This window comes from Paramisgurnus dabryanus, chromosome 14 (genome assembly GCF_030506205.2).
Source record: "Paramisgurnus dabryanus chromosome 14, PD_genome_1.1, whole genome shotgun sequence".
Lineage (NCBI taxonomy): Eukaryota > Metazoa > Chordata > Actinopteri > Cypriniformes > Cobitidae > Paramisgurnus > Paramisgurnus dabryanus.
The window spans coordinates 15,492,687-15,512,022 of record NC_133350.1 but is presented as its reverse complement, the minus strand read 5'-3'; the positions used below and the strand labels follow the sequence as shown (position 1 = coordinate 15,512,022).

General features: G+C 37.5%; 1 protein-coding gene and 1 long non-coding RNA gene across 3 annotated transcripts in view; one reads left to right on the top strand and one right to left on the bottom strand.

Moving 5' to 3' along the window:
• fer1l4 (fer-1 like family member 4) overlaps nt 1-19,336 on the top strand; it is a 46,180-nt gene that overhangs the window by 11,143 nt on the left and 15,701 nt on the right. Inside the window, exons 14-36 of one of the 2 annotated variants that reach the window (XM_065241213.2) lie at nt 1,409-1,595; nt 1,760-2,032; nt 6,301-6,401; nt 6,535-6,643; nt 7,102-7,285; nt 7,376-7,496; nt 7,591-7,691; nt 7,771-7,858; nt 8,523-8,639; nt 8,722-8,874; nt 10,691-10,874; nt 11,020-11,144; nt 11,533-11,667; nt 11,849-12,022; nt 12,223-12,333; nt 12,558-12,719; nt 13,659-13,824; nt 15,014-15,129; nt 15,869-15,985; nt 16,203-16,242; nt 17,347-17,450; nt 17,535-17,666; nt 17,768-17,884. In XM_065241213.2, the coding sequence (XP_065097285.1) occupies nt 1,409-1,595; nt 1,760-2,032; nt 6,301-6,401; nt 6,535-6,643; nt 7,102-7,285; nt 7,376-7,496; nt 7,591-7,691; nt 7,771-7,858; nt 8,523-8,639; nt 8,722-8,874; nt 10,691-10,874; nt 11,020-11,144; nt 11,533-11,667; nt 11,849-12,022; nt 12,223-12,333; nt 12,558-12,719; nt 13,659-13,824; nt 15,014-15,129; nt 15,869-15,985; nt 16,203-16,242; nt 17,347-17,450; nt 17,535-17,666; nt 17,768-17,884 (3,117 nt within the window). Of the gene's footprint in view, nt 1-1,408; nt 1,596-1,759; nt 2,033-6,297; nt 6,402-6,534; nt 6,644-7,101; nt 7,286-7,375; nt 7,497-7,590; nt 7,692-7,770; nt 7,859-8,522; nt 8,640-8,721; nt 8,875-10,690; nt 10,875-11,019; nt 11,145-11,532; nt 11,668-11,848; nt 12,023-12,222; nt 12,334-12,557; nt 12,720-13,658; nt 13,825-15,013; nt 15,130-15,868; nt 15,986-16,202; nt 16,243-17,346; nt 17,451-17,534; nt 17,667-17,767; nt 17,885-19,336 lie in introns of both variants that reach the window. The other variant, XM_065241212.2, reaches the window with a different exon arrangement.
• Nucleotides 2,881-4,663, bottom strand: LOC141280743 (uncharacterized). The gene is made up of 2 exons (XR_012335072.1): nt 3,632-4,663; nt 2,881-3,180 (listed from the first exon to the last, which is right to left on the bottom strand). It is a non-coding gene; the product is annotated as an uncharacterized lncRNA (long non-coding RNA).

Below are 19,336 nucleotides of genomic sequence, written 5' to 3'. Positions count from 1 at the left end.
ATTAGAACAGGAAGAACTGAAATTCCTAGATCCTAGATGTTGTTTGTTTATAGCCAGTCATTTGTATGCGTGACTTCAGTATTTCATTAGTCAAATGATCTGAACCAAAACATTTAAAGGTTGCTTTTCCATATGATACTCTGCCAGGTTTCATTTTTTTAATTAATTTCCATTGACGTCCCACGTGAAGCAACACATTCGTCAAGTGATTTCTGAAATCCACAAGACACACACACCCTGGTTGTGCTTTTGTTTGTTAAATGGGCTGAGGTGTCTTTAGTATTTGAACTGTTCTCTGACTCTTGCCATACAAGCTATTGGCAAACATTTCAGCAAAAAAATAATCAGTTATGATGTCAGCCCCCTTCTTATCTTAAAACAGTTGAAAACACCGAAATGTAAACCTTGCTAAATCTAAACCATCTGTTCTCCTAAAGGAAACACATCATAGTCTGTGTACTGTACAGAACAGTTAATACATTCAACATCACATATGTCTATATTTGATTAGTGACACCTAGGCGTTGTTTGTTAAGCTTTATTTATTTATAGTTTATTCTATTGCTGATGAATCATAATGCAGTCTGCTTGAATCATATTGTGTCATTAGCTTACGTACTTGCATAAGAAATGCAAATGCAATGAAATATTGTAAACATATTTGTACCTACACTGTCAGAAAAAAGTACAAAAGCTGTCACTGGTGTGGTACCCTTTCAAAAAGTTTGAACCTAAAAAAAATTACCTAAAGAGTGCATATTAATTATACCAGATGTAAACTTACATGTTTCTAAATGATACTGATATTAAAGGGATAGTTCACATAAAAACGATTTTTTTTTAATAATTTACTCACCCTCATGTTGTTACAAACCTAAATCAATTTCTTTGTTCTGATAAACACGAAAGAAGATATTTTGAGAAATGTTTGTAACCAAACTGTTTGTGGACCCCATTTATTAGGAAAAATAATACTATGGAAGTGAATGGGGTCCACGAACGATATTTCTCAAAATATCTTCCTTTGTGTTCATCAGTACAAAAATGTATGCGGGTTTGTAACGACATGAGAGGAAGTAAATGATGACAGAATTTTAGTTATTGGGTGAACTGTCCCTTTAAGACATTTTTAAAGAGTACCGTCCAGTTACACCTTTTGTACCTTACAGTCTGAGCCTGTACATTTAAAGTATTTGCATGAAGCCCTAACCCTAAACCTTTCCAGAACAACATTAGTGTCATGTATAATGTAGTGCTTTATTTTTTTCTAAATACACAGTAGTTAACGTCATCACCTATAAAATGTGTCCACCATGTTAAGTACAATAACCATTAAAATAATATAAAACCAGTTAATTTAGCTCTAAACATTATTAGGTTTAATATGTGTAAATATTTTGTGTCATAGGGAGAGACTTCAGTAGCGAGCAACACTAATTCTCCTACGTGGAATGAACAGATATCCTTTATCGAGCAATTTCCTCCTCTAGCTCGACGAATCAAAATCCAGATCCTTGATGATGCAAACATTGGAGATGTGGCTGTGGCAACACACTTCCTGGATCTTCTTCAGGTCTCTAACCCCAACCGAAATGGTCAGTAACCACTGCATATAACATACTGATAAAATGTATGATTTCTTACAACTTGTAGACGTCCTCGGCTTTTACTCTGCATGCGTCCTTTAAAATTTCTATTATTGTATTCTGTTTAATCTCACCACTAACTCTCTAGTCACCATCTGTCCTTCATCTAATAGGATTCAACCCCACCTTTGGCCCATCTTGGGTCAATCTGTACGGCTCTCCTAAAAACTCCACATTGAGAGACATTCACAGGGATCTTAATGAAGGGTTGAGCGAGGGGATCTTCTACAGGGGAAGAATGCTGCTCTCGCTCTCTGTGGAAGTTTATTCTTCCCCTACATCTGTAGTGACGGACAGCAAGAGTGCCTCCAATGTGAAGAACGCCGTCAGCAAATTTAAGTTTAAACGCATGAGCCGCAAGTCGAAAGGGAAGGGAAGCAAAGAAGGTAAACATCTGTTCGGCTGCACTCTTAAAAATAAAAGATCCTAAAATGTTTGTCAGGCTGTATGGTTCTATAAAGAACCTTTAACATCCACACAAACTTCTTGTTGCTCAAGAAGTGGAAAAATATTTTTTAGCCTATTAAAAGTAAGAAAAAAAAAACAATTTTTGGAGAACTTTTAAATGAAATGCTTCTTGAGGAACCAAAAACAGTTCTTTTTTTGCAAAAAAAACTTTGAAAGGTGTAGAAGAATACTGTGTTTACGCCATCATTCTTGACAGTTTTCTCAGATTTAAAATTACTCTTTGTTCCTAGCAATTACAATTGAGGAGTTCAGATGCCAAAAAGTGCGTCAGACTTGTTTTCTTGTAAATTACTTTTTTTTTACCAGACTCTTATGTTTAGTAATTTCACTTTAATTCCAATGAACAGGTTATTAGTCAGTTATTGAAATGCTTTTTTTTTTTTTTACAAATGTCACTTTAGTTGTTAAATTGGTATTTAACCTGTTAGCTAGCACTTCTATTTTTGAGCATTTTCTGAAAAACGACAACTCCAAACTAAAACGTCTGCAGCTCTTAAACCCTATGGTCTATATTCATAATTCTGGTCTTGTTTGAAACTAGACACTTGACATATTGTTGCCTAATAGTCATAACAACTCAGAGTAGTAAAGAAACAGAGTAAAACAAGGTAAAATATACATTAAATGACTTCCGTTTTTCTTTAAATAACATTCACTTAGCAAAAAAGGTATGAAATGGTCATCTGAGACACCTGGGGACACCATATAGGTAAACTGAATGTCTGACCATGCTGTGATTCAAATTTGAGAATGATACTCCAAAAAATGTTGTTTCTGTGAGCTTTTATTTCAAAAAAGTCCAGGCGTCCTTTCAGAAAAAGTGCACTTGGAAACTCCAAATATACACATGATAACAAAATGACATGATTATCAAAAGAAAATGAGTCAGGACTACATATTACATGATGTATATCAATTCAGAACTTCTCTGCCCACCAAAGCACATAGAAAAAACTATTTCAGAAAAAAACATTTGCACATTATAACAAAATACTTGCTATTTTGAATGTGGTCGCTCATGAATGCACTCCAGATTCCAGTCCTCCTCTGGATGTCAGCTGAAGACCTGTTACATCACATCACAACACAACACAACACAACACAACACAGACACACACAAAGCAAGAGAGGATTTTAGTTTGAGTCAAAAGTTAGAGACATACAACTATTTGTATGAGAAACTATGATGTAATATACATGAACATAATACATACACACATACACACATTACATGAATATATTTATAATTACAAATGTCTTATGTTTGCCAAATAACCTATATTTCTCAGCTGGTAATACTCATATTTTCCACCACATATCTTGTTTTTAGTTTGTATATTCTGTGCATTTGATTCATGTAGCTATAAAAATGATTCATTTATATAACATGTCATAGAAAATGAAACCATGTAAAACTCGTATTTTAGTCATCTCCACTGTTACTTTATAATCAAAACAGCTAACAAGAAACTAGAAATGTAACGTAAAATAACTAATGAACAAAAGAATCCACTTACTTTATCCAAGCGAGCGCAGCTGAGCTCATAGTCCGGTCCATCTCTCGTCGACGACGCGGTTTCGTTTATATCCAATCTTGTATCTTTGCTCCGCGATCATGCTCTTTATCAACTTCTCCAAAACACTCTCAACACAAACAAGTCCTCTGCAGTCGACAATCCACAATGGAGATGTTATATCTAACCTTTGAGAGGTTTCTCAGCGGCTCCGGAGAGCCTAGCCGGCTGCTATGCTACCCAAACAAACAAACGCGCAGGGAGGGGGCGTGGGCATTCCTATCCATGCGCTTCTGTAGATTTGCGCAGAAGTACACTTTACTGACGTAAGTTGAATCCTTGTAATCGTTTCATGATTGGTTACTACCCCTGCCCATCAAAACTTTGCTGGCTAAGCATTGGCTGGCTTTGTTTTGGCGTAATCCAGTCAAAAGCCTATGGTTAGCTGAAGGACATCTGTCTGGGCAAATCGGTGTTCCCGATTCATTTTGAGTTGTCAAACCTTATCTGATTGAACAAAACAGAAAAATAGGGCGGGATATTTATCGGAAGAGTCCAACGAAGCAGGAAGAGATGGATTTTCACTGATAAAACTCGATATTTGATAGAAAATAAACATGATCGATCATACTTAGCGGACACGCGGATGTAAATAAAGGAGGGTATTGCTGGATTTATCACTATTTTTCGTTGTTTTGGATTAAAACGTGGGATGCTTTTTGAAGAGTGGACCCTTACGTTGCAATGTACGTTGAAGTTTTTGGGAATTGTCAGAGATGATCAGAACCATATGGCAAGACATGTGAGTACCCACACCCATTTTTATATGCGTTCCGTCTGCATTTCATGTAACCCTTTCCACACCAGTGTATTGATTGCAAAAATAAGCTCAGAACATGAATTTTGAGTGTTTAAACTTTCAAATAATGCAAAGTTTATGATTGTTGATTGAATATTTGATGTTAAACAAAGTACAAAAACACGTAAAAACGCCCCCTAGGGACCGCCGCCGGGCCGGTGCGTGTTAAGAAGTTTTTAACAAATTTGACAGCCTTTAGCTTCAGAACCCTAAGTGAATGCAAGCTTTTTTGGCCAAAACTTCAACTTTTACAAAAATCCGCTTCTTTGGACAAACATAGTAAATAATTGCAAAACCACTAAAAATGCAACTAGAAACATTGCAAAAAATGAAAGCCAGAATGTAAAACGTAACAACCTGCGCCACACTTTAGGGGGCGCTGTAGTCCATGTGACTGCCACTACAGTAAGGTATTATTCAAGTACTCACAACAAGTGACAAGTTTGAATGTGATCCACGGTTGCTTTGCACGTAGTAGTTTATCTTTCGTGCACTCAGAAGACAAAGTGGCTTTAGCAGATTCTTCCAACAACCCTGTATTTCTGAATGGCGCGAGGCCATGCAGTTGGCGTTGAGCCTCGTTTGAACTCCTCGATTATTAATAACCAGATGCGTCATCGTGCCAGTTTTTGAGCCAAATGGCACAATGTTATTAATTCTGTGTGGCGAGCGACCATGTCACTTTTCAGAGATTTTCCCCATTTTGATAGGCTTTTGTTACATGTTATTTTATTCATGAGGAAGGCGCTGCAAACGCAACTGCGCAGTCGCAGACGTCATCAGCATTTGAGCGCGGTCGCGGGGTCCTTGCTGCTGCATTTTGCAATCTGAAAAATTAAAACGTCACCTGAAATGCTCACAACATTTCCAAACCCCAGTACGGTAATGTGCAGTTAACCTCCGCTGCGTAGAAAATGTATGGTTCAAAATGTGACAGTTTCAGCGTTATATTTATTAGTAGATTTCTGGATTCATTGGCACGACGTCAGAGTTCGTGAGTTCACGGGGGCGCGGAATCAGATCACGACACATAAGGGTAAAATTGTGTGCAAAAATGCGTTCCCTATATAAACATATTTTTAATATTTGCAGTTAAAATAACTGCATTATTGACTTTGCAACGTTAAACATTAAAATCAATCACGTGACTGTTGCTTATGTCATTTTTATTGTTTATATACTTGGAATTAAAATGACATTGATTTTATTACAATCATAAAAGTAAATAAGCAAAAAATGCCATTTCAGATGCCAATATCATGTTATTATTCTGTTTGAATGAATATAAGTATTTGAAATAAAAGTTAGTCAACTCTTTTATTTTGGTGGTTTTCACATGATGAAGGCAGGGGGGCTCATATTAAAAATGTAAGTAAGTTAGTAGTGCCAAGGTAAAGACTGAACACTATAATATTTCCTTTAATGTCTGGTTATGTACACATTTCTGTGCACCCTGTGTCCCCTTAAAAAATTGGTGCCTGACGGCACTGTTAATAACTGATTATAATAGATTAAACGTGCACATGCTTTGGGACCAGAAAGTGTCCAAAATATTTTTGTCTTCACCTCAGTCTATTTCCTTTTACTAATAACCTAACAAACTTTTTATACCTTAATGTTTTATCTTACTTCAAAACAAGTTTGGCTAATGTATCCAAAATGTTGTTTGTGTATCCAAAAGCCTTCTCAGACTACTGTATGTGTTGTGAAATGATGTAATTCATGTTGTCTCTTTAAGTTATTAAATCATCAAAAATGTATCAGAGGAGTTCATGCAAGCTAAATCTGAATATGAAATGGTTTAATTTAGCAGTGCCGAGTCAAAGTGGACCAGCTGAGGAATCTGAGGACACTGCTGCCGAGGTACCAGCTGCTGTCACAGTAGAAGTGGAAGAAGTTCACCCTCTACCTGAGGTAAGTCACCAATCAACATATCTGTCTGGATTTTAAAGATTGAACAAGTATATGACTCAATACGACACATTGTATCTTATCACATTTTTATTATGCTTTTACATTTAAGTGGTAATGTTATGTTCCCTCACAGAATTTCACAGGAGATAAAGAGGAATTTTTGTTGTTTGCCTCTTTGTTTGAAGTAACAATGATAGATCCTTCTATTGGGTCCAAACCTGTCGCCTTCGAGCTCTCTATGGGTACCTGAACTGTTTATTATTTTATATACATATATATAGATTATACATCTACATGACAGTAATTTCATATGACATACTACTTAATAAAATATGTGTCTATTTCCGAAATAGCCCCCTATAGCTTCATTCACTATTCCTTACATTAGTTCACTAAAATAGTTTACTATTACTATTAATAAGTGAATGAAAATGATTGAGTAAATTCGGACACTTGAGCCTGCCTGATGCGCTCAAATGTTGGCAACATCTTTCGCCTAAACGCCTCAGTGGACGCGTAGCGGCTAGTTATGAGTGTACATCGGTTGTGTGCACCCAATAATGTCCACTATGATTTTGGACACCACTAAAAATGATGTTCCCTCAAATAATAAACTATTTATGGGTATGGGGGCTATTTCAGAAACAGGCTGTAAGTTAACTGTTTAGGTTTACTGGCCACTCAATCCTGCACTTCACAGGGAATTTTGGGAAAACTGTTGATGTCAAGTCCAGCAAGAGTGGTAGTCAGGAGAATTTGGCTGATGACAGACAACCTCTGTTAGAATCAGAGGACGAGTTGGAAAAGGAAGAAGTCCTGAACCCAGGCCTTCCGAACAAATCCGTCACAGATCCCAGGAAAGCACAGCCCACTGAATATGATAGGTGAACAAATGCTGCTTATTTCCACAGCTTATTTGCGAAGTGCAGTAAGATTAATAATTTATAACTTTATTATGATTTTTTGTTATCTAGATCATTTAGCTGCATTCCTCTTTTCCGGGAGAAACCGTGCATTTACGTGTGGAGCTACTTTGAGGATCACACCTTTAGATTTCACAACTGTAACTGGTTGACCAAGATGGCTGACCGACTGGCAAGTGCAGCAGATACTAAATACTCAGTAACTTTTTATAAGCCATTCCAGATCTGTTTGTAAAATAGGATTTGTGTTTTACATTCCATCTTAGGAATATGGCATTGACGAGGTAGAGATGCTGTTGAAAAGACCCGGATACAAAGCTAAGGAACGTTTGGTGGACGTTGTGATGGAATTCTTTTCCACTTGCAAGTAGGGAACATTGAATGACACTTATCACTTATCCCTTGTTTTCATAATGCACTTAATAATACAAAGCTCATTTATACAGGCAATACAGTACGAACCTAGACAGAAAGAGAAATGCTCGCCAAAACACCCTGGACAAGTGCCGTGTAAAACTCATCAAACGAAACATAGTAAGAGGACCATATTATTATCATCATCTGTACTGTACTGTAACTCTGTTAGTTTTAATCTTTGACATGACCTTACTCAGTCAATATGAAATATAGTCAATGTTTTCACAGAATATTTTGCTTTATGTAGGATGATTTTAAGTAAAAAACAATAAATTACCGTACTTCAGCTTGGTTTTTACAGACCGGGTCACAAATGTACACACTGACTGCACTGTACATCACTTAAAGGTGCATTGTGTAACTTTTAAAAGGATCTCTTGGCAGAAATGCAATATAATATACATAACTATTTTATTAGTGGTGTATAAAGACTTTACAAAACGAACTGTATTGTTGTTATTACATTAGAATGAGCCATTTTATCTACATACATCGCGGGTCCCCTTACATTGAAGTTGCCGTCATGTTACTACAGTAACCCCAAACGGACAAACTGTTCTATAGTGCGCCTTGGTTCACTTATGTTGTCTCAGACAATGACCTGACTTTGTCCCGTGGTGACTACATAGCTTCACAATGCCATTCGAAAGGGAGGGGTGAGCTGTGGACTGAGCTGCTGGTTGCAATTCACAGTCTTAGCGCTAGATGTCGCTAAATATCTTCACAGTGGACCATTTATAACAATATCTCTGCCAAGTAAATACATGTAAATATTTCCTAGGCTATGCTGGCCAAGCAGGCCCTCCGGGTGAAGAGAAAAACCACGAGAAATACAGTGAAAGACAGGATAGCAGATTTGAAAAACATTGCCAAGAGGATTCGCTTTCTGACACAAGAGGTAATGCTGAATATTTATTCTTATTTTCTTGCAAATTAATGGATAGTAGTCACTTATTATTGTATATCTGTTGTGATTGTAGCCTCAGAGCACTTTGCCTGATGTTTTTTTGTGGATGCTGAGTGGAGGCAAGCGAGTGGCTTATGCCAGGATCCCAGTGAACTCCATTCTCTTTTCACTGGTGGAGGAGGAGAGGGGTAAAGACTGTGGGAAAATTGCTACCGTTTACATGAAGGTACATTCAGACATTATTCTGAATTGTGTGTACTCAATTTTGCTGTTTAAAAAATATTTAAACCATGAATTTATTCATAGAAAACCTTTTTCCAAAGCAATCTGGTGTAGGTTTTTACTCTGGGAGTGTTTCTTTGTAAAAGATTTGTATATTGTATACCGTACATTAAAGGTCTGATGTAGGTCTTTTAAAGGGTCTCTGGACAGAAATGCAATATAATATATACACCGCAAAAATTATTTTCGAGATAATCTTAGAAAAATCTTAGTATTTTTATCTTGTTTTCTGTAAAAATATCTAAAATTTTTTAAATTAAGATGCTTTTTCTTGATGAGCAAAACGCCTCGTGCACGTTCAAATCAATCGGGTGTGCGCATGTGTGGGCAGATCCCATAGCAACAGGGGTGGTGCCATGGTCGGGAGAGAGAGTGATAGTCACGCAAGCCAATCATGTGTTACGTCCCGAATGGAAAAATGAGCTGTGTTTAAAATAGTCGTGACTCGTGAGAGGTATAAAGACACTCGAGTTTTATACTCTGTTTTTCAGAGTACTTACATTTTAACTATGTATTTGTATATAAAGACAGTTTAAACAAATTTGTAAAAAAGTTTTTTGATAATTCCTGCATATCCTGCCTTTAATTTAAGAATTTTTAGATATTTTTACTGAAAACAAGACAAAAATACTAAGAATTTTTTTCTTAAATAATTTTCTGCAGTGTACATAAAAAAATGACTTTCTTACTTAGTATTTTTGTCTTGTTTTCAGTAGAAATATCTACAATTTGTTAAATGAAGATGTATTTCCTATGGGGTGAGAAAAATTTGCTTGAATTAAGTGTTAAAGAAAAAAGAAAACTTTATTTAAGTTTTTTTTTTCACCCCATTGGTAGATATTTTTGCTTGTATATTTTTCGTCTAAAACCTAGACTTATTTTCTAAGGTCATTTTGCTCACCAAGAAAAAGCATCTAAATTTAAGAATTTTTAGATATTTCTACTGAAAACAAGACTAAGTAAGTAAATACTAAGTAAAAAAGTAATTTTTTGCAGTGTATACATTACTATATTTTCAGTGGTGTATAAAGGCCTTACAAAATTAACTGTATTGTTTCTATTACCTTAGAATGAGCCGTTTTTTTCTACATACACCGCAGGTCCCCTAACATGAAAGTTGCTATTTGGAGCTGTCATGTTTCACCAAACGGACAAGCTATACTATAGAGCGCGTTTTGTTACTACTGTTGTCTTAGACGATGACATGTTTGTCCTGTGTCAGCTACAATAGCTTCATTATGCGTTTCGAAAAGAAGAGGTGAGCTGTGAACTGAGCCGTCGGTTACAATTCACCGCTAGATGCGCTAAAATTCCCACATTGCACCTTTAACATATACAATTATTAATTTTGCTGAAGTTTTTATTCAAAACACTTTTTTAACTCTTTCCTCGCCATTGACAAGTTTTCTCATCAATTAAGAGAAAACATTTGCATAAAAAATGTGTTCGAGTTTTTATGTTAATCTGTAATACTGCGATTATCCACTAGATGACGCACTTACCCAATTTATAAAAAAATTATTTACTAATTTTAATTTTTTAAGTTTTCATAATTGTTCTGAATCCTTCACAAATTCCTTCACAAAAATGCATATTTTGTGAAACTTTTGTGAAAATCACAAAAAATGCTGGAGGGCAACTTAAAAAAAAGGCTGGCGGGGAATGAGTTAGATAAGCGAGAGTTTAACATTTTGTCTGAATTCAACATCCTTAAACGCATGGTGGATTAATATTTATTAATATATTTTGTTTTTTGATAGACCCCTGGAGGGCCAGTGGGAGAAATATTTGCCAAACTGGAAGTGTACATGTGGCTCGGTATCACAAAATACTCAAAAAACTGTGTCACCAGCCTCCCAGCTGATTTTAAACCCATTTACGAGGTGGGCACATCTGGTGCACTGATTCCTCGTAACATGCCTCCCATCAAATTAGCAGTGGAAGGTATTTCCGAAAATTCAATTTTATCTCTAATGTTCTCCATAATTTCTCCCTGGCTGCTTAGAAAATCAATATATTTTCAGTTGGATGACATTTGAATTCATTGTCATGGAAATTGCAATCCTTGCTTTGTCGTTTCATCTTGCAGACAGTCGTTATTTCCAGTTACGTGCTCACATGTATCAAGCACGCGGCATCATCGCGGCCGATGATAACGGTCTGTCTGATCCCTTCGCAAAGGTGGTGTTCTCTACTCAATGCCAGGTCACACGGGTGGGTGTCATAAAGACTGCGATTAGTTTTGTTCTTTGGTTTTTTGACCATGTGTGACAGATCCAATAGATTCAGTGTTTTTGTGTCACATTGTATGTATTAAGGGAATGCCCAGTTATTTATTTATTTATTAGGTCTATTTCAGGCTAAAGTTTTATAATTTTAAGTTTTATAATTTAAATATGAGATTTGGAGCATCTTAATATTACTGATATCAAGATTGTATTTTCACAAAATGTTCTTCACATTATGTAACATGATTTTATGTAGAAATCAGTAAATCACAAAAAAAATGACTTGATCTGGGTTTTCACATTTTTCCTGTATAACCTTCGCTGCAATTTTGTGGCTCAGGTTTTGTTAAAGAATGTATTTTTAATGATTGCAGGTAATGGAAGAAACTCTGTCCCCCACCTGGTCTGAGTTACTCCTGTATAATCAAGTTCTGCTGGAGGGCAGTAAGGACGACTATAGGGAAGATCCACCTGTGGTCATCATCAACATCTATGACTACGACAAACTAGTGAGAGATTCAATGCTGTTTTAATTGCACTTAAAACATGAATGTGTGGTAATCACGAATAGATACAATTCTCTATTTTGGAGAGACCGGGGCTAGTTGTCACACAGGAGGGGCATTATCTCAGCAACTGCCTTCGTGAAATTAAAAATTTATTTTTTTATCGCATTAACCCTTATCGCAGGGTAGTCCGAAAGCCCTTGGTCGGGCGTATGCAAAGCCAGAGCTGAAGTTCGTGGAGGAGCCGTACAAGAAGCCTCAGCTACAGTTTTTTGAGATTACGAAGGGCAAAAACAAAGCCGGTGAAATCCTGGCTGCTTTTGAGTTAATCGAACTGAATTACGCCAGCTTTGGAGAGGTGAGTGACCTGGTTAAATAGAGACTCCGCAGCTCAACCAGCACCCACGAGAGTTCATTGATCTGTTTGTGAAAAGCTTCATTTTTTAAAAATTGAATGTAGTGGAAATCGTTGTCATTTAAAATTAAATAAATATATTTGGCATGTCAATAATTTCATAAATTGACAGAAAGCTATTTGTTTATAATGAATCCATCCAGCCATCTCTGCCATTGGATGTTGACCCCAAGGAACCATGGTATGATAAAGAAGAACGCCATTTTATCATTCCTGAAGGAGTTCGACCCGTGCTGAGGAGATACAGAATTGAGGTACAAGGACAAAACCTTGAACAGATACAAACTGAACAAAAATCAAGTCTTACGTCCTCAAGGACGAATGTATTTTATTTTATACGAAATTGATCTTTTAATATAATCAAATCTCACGGTTTAGAATTGAGATGCATTGTGACCTGTCAACCCAGACCTTTTTCTAGGCTTCTATGAGCCTGCAGTGTTTTTAATCAAGCCTTTAAATATTCATGCTGTTCTAGGTGCTGTACTGGGGTCTGAGGAGCCTGAAAAGGGTCAACCTTTTTGAGGTGGAGCATCCTAAAGTGTTGATGGAGTGTGCGGGCCAGATGATAGAGTCAGAGGAAATTCAGAGCTACAAGTTGAATCCTAACTTCAATGATGTGGTGAAACACTTTGATGTTGTAAGACTCCTTCTTTTTCTGATAATAGACCCGATATTAAAGGAATATTCCATTTTCTTAAAAGAAAAATCCAAATAATTTACTCACCACCATGTCATCCAAAATGGTGAAGAAATTATGTTTTTTTCAAAGGACTCTAAACGATCCCAAACGAGGCATGAGGGTCTTATCTAGCGAAACGATTGTCATTTTTGACAAGAAATATAAAAAATATGCACTTTTAAACCACAACTTTTCGTGTAGGTCCGGTCCGGCACGACCTAACGTAAATGCGTAGTGACGTAGAGAGGTCACGTGTTACATATATAAAAGGCACATTTGCGGACCATTGTAAACAATAAACTGACACAAAGACATTAATTAGTATCAGTTGACATACAACAATGTAGGAACGGTCCTCTTTCAACACACTTGTAAACACTGGGGTGGAGTTTCGCGTTCGTCCTCTGTGACCTCTTGACATCATGACATATTGCGTGGGGTCACGCCGGCGCATCACGACCGGATCTAGACGAGAAGTTGTTGTTTAAAAGGGGATATTTTTTATTTTATAATTTTTTTACATTAATTATTAAAATTCCTCAAAAAACATAATTTCTTCTCGACTATACAAAGAAAGACATCAACATTTTGGATGACATGGTGGTGAGTAAATTATCTGGATTTTTCTTTTAAGAAAATTGAATATTCCTTTAAGATCACACATCCTTTCCCAGAATTACTTTCAGATCAGAAGTAAAGCTGGTGAGATACTGGCTGCTATTTTATGCTAGGTTTTTCAGTGATGTTTTCTAGTTTTGCTTAAAAAAATCTTATTTGGCTTATTTGAAAAGCATGCATGTGCCAAATCTCTGTGAAAGAAATGCCATATGGCTTAACAACTATGTATCGCTTGAAATATTTGCTCTTCTTGACCCATAGACATTTTGTTTTTCTCAGGAGCTTCCAGAGCTTGTCTACCTTCATCCTCCTCTCACAATCTTCGTAATGGAGCAGAGAGCATTTGGTAGGCTGGTCCTGGTCGGAACTCACGTAGTCCAAAACCTGGTACAATTCGGTCCCAGAGACCAAGATGAGTGGAAGGACGAAGAAGAAGAGCCAGAGGGTATGAAACATCCCCTGCTCATATGTTTGTGGTTAAACAGCCAGAATTACTGTGTTTTTAATCTGGAGTATAGTTTATTTTTAAGTGTACCTGATCAAATGCACAGCCTTGCAAAGCATAGTTTAAGGCCAAAGTATGGTCCATTTTTCGTACAGTGTGCATGACGCAATGTTCGTCATCAGAACAGTGTGCGTGTCATGTAATGCACACCAAGGTTGCGCATGCGCACATGAGTGACCTACGGTTACAAAAGTCAGGCAGTGCACGTACAGTTTATGCATACTACTCTTCTGACTACTCTTTCCTTAATTTGTGTCAGGAGCATATTTTTATAAATTTGTGTCTCTTGCATATGTGTTACCCTACAGTCACATTAGCTACAAAAGTGAACGACACCGAGCGACACGCACTCGCTTGATGGGCGTTCCTTGGCTAGTTTCCAAAAGCGGTGTCAAAAGTCACTTTAGAGGTATTGTTAAGTTACAAGAACGGGGTTTTTGGATTTAAAAGTATTTATTTCTCGATAAAAGTAACAAAATGTATTAGATAAAATGCCAAACTTATCAGATATATAGCCTACATAAATACACATTTTCCGCCATCTTGAATTATTTTCTCAGACTCGACCACAGACCTACGTCACTGCTCCTTCACTCCGATTGGCAGTCGCTTTGTCGCATCGCTCAGCATTTGCATAAAATAGCCGCTGGCAAACGGCCACTTCCATTGAAAATGAATGGTAGCTTGTCGCTCTGTCGCTTGTAGCTAATGTGATTGGGGGGTAAAACAGGACTATACTTAAGGACCCAAGCCTGGTGTATAGTCTGTTTTTATATGCGTACACGAGAAGACACGCACAGTCAAACGCACAGCCTTGATATGCATGGTTCATTTGATTTGTCTGCAAACAGACGTTCAATGCATGCATATTGCGACACATTGGACGCGTCAGCTCTTCTAGCCTATGTATGTGGGGCTACAAAAATCCAGCGCAGACACTCGTGTACACATAAAAACTGAACTATACTTCAGGCTTAAATATACTTAAAGTGCATCACAAGACTTTTATGTTTTACAAAAAAATGAAATGTATAAAGCTATTGTTGCAATGATAAAATATGCTGTGTACATTCAATTAAAGTTTATATGCTGCATAAGGTTTATTGTGGCATTGTTCATATGTTGTTAGAGAAAAAGCCGCCAACAAAAAAGACCACTCCTCTAACCACAGTGATCACCATGGATCTGGGAGGACTTCCTCTGAAGGACACCAAAATCCCCATCAACCCTCTAAACTTATTCACAGTAGGTTTCACTGTTCTTTTGTTCAATTTAAAAGCACAATAAACTCCCACTCACCACGTGCATAGTTGTTTTAAAATGAAATCCTTTATTCTCCACCAATCACCAGAGATTTTACACAGCTGTGCCCATAGGGTTTCCAGGATGGGTGTGATGTTGATAGCTAGATATTTTGAAATGGCTCTTAATGCATACTTAGTGCACATGCTCGGTCTGCTGTTATTAAATGTGCAGCCCTATGAACCCATTAACCTCTTGACTATGATGAATCTGCTGGTTTGTTAAGTGTTCTGAACTGTTCCCGGGTCAGTTTGAGCTCCCGCTGTTATATCACTCTGATTAATTGGGCAACCACCGGATCGTCAAGACCCCTACTCACATACAAATTAGATGGTTTCAGTCCTAACTGTGTGTCTGTGTTTCTGTGTGTGTGTATGTGTGTGTTTGGCTTTTAAATCTGTGTTCATATCTAGTGTGGACATAGCTCATTTTGTTTTAATTCACCAACACATTAACCTCACGTACTTTAACCTTGTCTATATAAAATAGCAGTGGACATTAATACACTTTGTTAGTGTAAAAAAAATAGTTTTTATAGTTTAAGATTGTCTTTAGTTCATAGACTTGTAAGCCACTCCTACTGAAAATTATATAAAAGACTATCAAATGTTTACCCAACTGGTCATATTAAAAGGTTAAACCTTAGCAAATCTTCCTTTAGACATAAAAAATGTATTTTTAGTCTCCAATCAAAAAGGTGAGAAAGAAAGATGAGGAGCTAGAGGAGGAGGAGCCTGAAAAGGAGGAGCTTGATTGGTGGTCAAAGTATTACGCATCACTGGCTGAACTTGAAAAACAGGTGAACAGTTATTTTCCTCGATAGATTGTAGAAACTTTGCACTTTATATTTAAAAAAAAAATATATATATATATATATATATATATATATATATATATATATATATATATATATATATATATATATATATATATATATATATATATATATATAATAAGTTTATAATATTATATATTTAAATATATATAATAAGTTTTTTAAACTATTGTTTCTTCAGGAGGATGAAGATGATGACATGGAAGATGCACATGATGGAGGTATATCTGCATGATTGATTCTCTGACCATCTTTGCATTGTACTGCACAGCATTTCGAACCTTTATCCCGCACGTCTATCAGTTTTGGTTCTAAATTGTCACATTAAGAAAAAAAGCATGCATACTATGAAATGTCTTACAAATTTTGCCGTAGATTCTCTAGTATTTGACAGTGCTACGTCAAAAGCAGAAACCACGCTTACACAAATAGGCGTGTTTGACTGAACAGGGCACCCCTGAACAAAAGCACTCCTTTTATGATTTTTCACATCGCTCTCGTTGTACTTTTGATGGTTCTTGTGGCAACGCATGAAGCCAAACACAAATCCAAATGCAACTATTTTATTAAAATATCAAATTTGTTTATTGTTGTTGTGATGAAATGTGATGAATGAGATTTTGAACGTTTCCTTAAATTTTTGTTAATTGCGAAATTTGCCAGGAAAGGTAAAGTTACTTTTCGGAAATGGTATTATTTGTTTGTAGAAACCACAATGTGATGCAGAAACCAAGGTGGGTTGCATGATCTCTGAAAGCCAATGTTGACATTTGAAATCACCTAAACATAAACGCCCCTACACCAATAGAATCTAGACCTTTATTTGATAGACCCGCCCCACAAATACGCACCCCAGGCAACGATGTTGGTTAGTAGACATTCACCTTACTGCTGATTAGCTACAGGTGTGTTTTGGTACTAGGGTTGCTGCGGTGACAGAATTTTCCCACTGGTTAACAAACCCGATGATACCATTATCACCGGGTAGGACGGGTTTATAAATTTGCATGCAGATGTGCACATTTTACTTTCACTTTTGAATTACGCAACTGTTTAAATGCAGCGCTTGCGTACACCATGAATTTGCACCTGTAAAAGCACCGGTAATCGCCGTTTCACCGACTATCGCAACAAGCCTATTTGGTACTCGGCCCAACTCCCTTTTCAAAAAGTGTTTTTCAAAAATCATTCACCCCGCCTTTAATGTGTTTAGCCTAAATGTCCAGATATTTTTTGGGCCATAGTTTATGACCTGCATGTTTAGCTGGATTGCATTAGTGTTCCCCGAGGTCTCTGATCATTTCATTTAATGTCACAATGTACAGATGGTGGACCTCTGTCCATGTCTGCAATAGAGGCAGAAGTAGATGAGATTACGGTTGAGATGGAGCCACCTGCTCCAAAGAGGAAGACTATTGCCACTTTAAAGGTTTTTCATCTTTCAAAATTTGAATTTTCTAAAAGCATTTTTTCATATATTACTTCATTACCTCTTCTATTATTGCTTTCCCAGCTGTACAAGTCTGAGTTGGAAAATGAATTCAGTCAGTTCCAGGATTGGTTGCACATATTTCCTATCTACAAAGGCAAATCCATGGACGATGAAGAGGAGGATGAAAGTTCAAGAAACATGGGCAAATATAAGGTGAGATGAGCGATTCGAAAAGCTCTTTGATTGAAGGTCTGATGACATGAATGAGAAATGTGGATGATTAGAGATTAAACGAGAGCTATGCTTTACTACAGGGATCATTTCTTATCTACCCCATCAGTCCTGAAGATGAAGAGGCAGAGTGTCAGATCACAAATGGCCTTCCCAAAAATTCACCCATCAAAGTCCTTTTGAGAGTTTATGTAGTAAAAGTAAGTATGAGCATTACTTGTATTTCGTTGTCAGTCAGTATCAAATGTGACCCTGGGCCACAAAACCAGTCGTAAGAGTAAATATATTAAAAAATGTATTACTAATGAATGAAAAGTACATTTTTGATAAATTTACAAAATATCTTAATGGAACATGATCTTTACTTAATTTTCTAATGATTTTTGGCATAAAAAAACTAATAATTCTTTTGACCCATACAATGAATTGTTGGCAATTGCATGTCGGGTTTTGTGATCCAAGGTCACAAATAAGAAAAAATCTGCTGACATGGGAAAATCTGTGCATGAGAACACAATGATAAAACAAATGTATCGCTTTGGGTGAAAGCATCTACCAAATGCATAAATGTAAATATAGTTGACAAACTGAATTCAATTTTTCATATTTCTTGCTCAGGAGGAGTCTTTGTTAAATTTAAATGAATTTGTATATTTTTCAGGCTTTGACTGGTTACTTTTAATTACTTGTATCACATTTTGTATTACAAATACTCTCTAAAAACAAGTGCTAAATAGCACTAAAAGTGGTTCTTGGCTCGTAATCATAGAGGAACCATTTTAAGTGCCATATAGCACCGATGTAGCACCTGTGTAGAACCATATTGTAGAACCATATGTGGTGCTATAGTGGTGCTATATGCCCCCATATGGTTCCCTGTCGAGAACGTTCTCTCGACATTGCGTCAGATAGCTGACGCTATGGGATTGATCCTTCAATCACGATAACCCTGAAGCCTTATTGCACAACGCCAGTGCAGTTGAAACTCGCGCTGGCCAATGACGCTCAAGACGGCAAAAGAGGGCGTGGCCTTCTCACTATAATAGCAGCCGTCCTGAGCGAATATCTTCAGTATTTTCTCCTTCACGAGCAAGTTTTACCCTGCAACGAAGACATCTGTTGAGTACGCGGATAAGACGGACGTCCCTCTTAGCGATCCAGATGTCGCGAATGTGCTCACGGTGCGGAGGTCCTATCGACCCGCCCGATTCGCACAAACTGTGTATAGTATGTCTGGGGCTTCTCCACGCAGAGACGGCGTTGGTTGGGTCGGAGTGCCCTCATTGTGATGAGCTCACAATGAGGGTGCTCAGGACTCGGCTCAACATCGCTCTCGAAAGCTCCTCGCTGCAGCCTCCCACTGCCGCCAAGGTGCCGCTGGTGGGGGCTCAGCCACCGACGGAGAGCGAGCGCGTGCCGGAACGCCGCGCTTCCCCTCCCCGTCGCTCTCCGGTTCAGTTCGTCGCCGAGAGCCTGCGTCCTGAACCGGGAGCTGCCGAGTCTGTCTCCTTTGGGGTCCCCGCAGAGGAGGATGAGATGTCACTGACGGCGTCTGACGGAGATTGGGACCAATCTCCGCCTGCCGCGTCGGAGGCTGACGCCCACCCCCCCTCCTTTCACGAAGAGCTGGTGCGCATTCTCTCTAAGGCCGT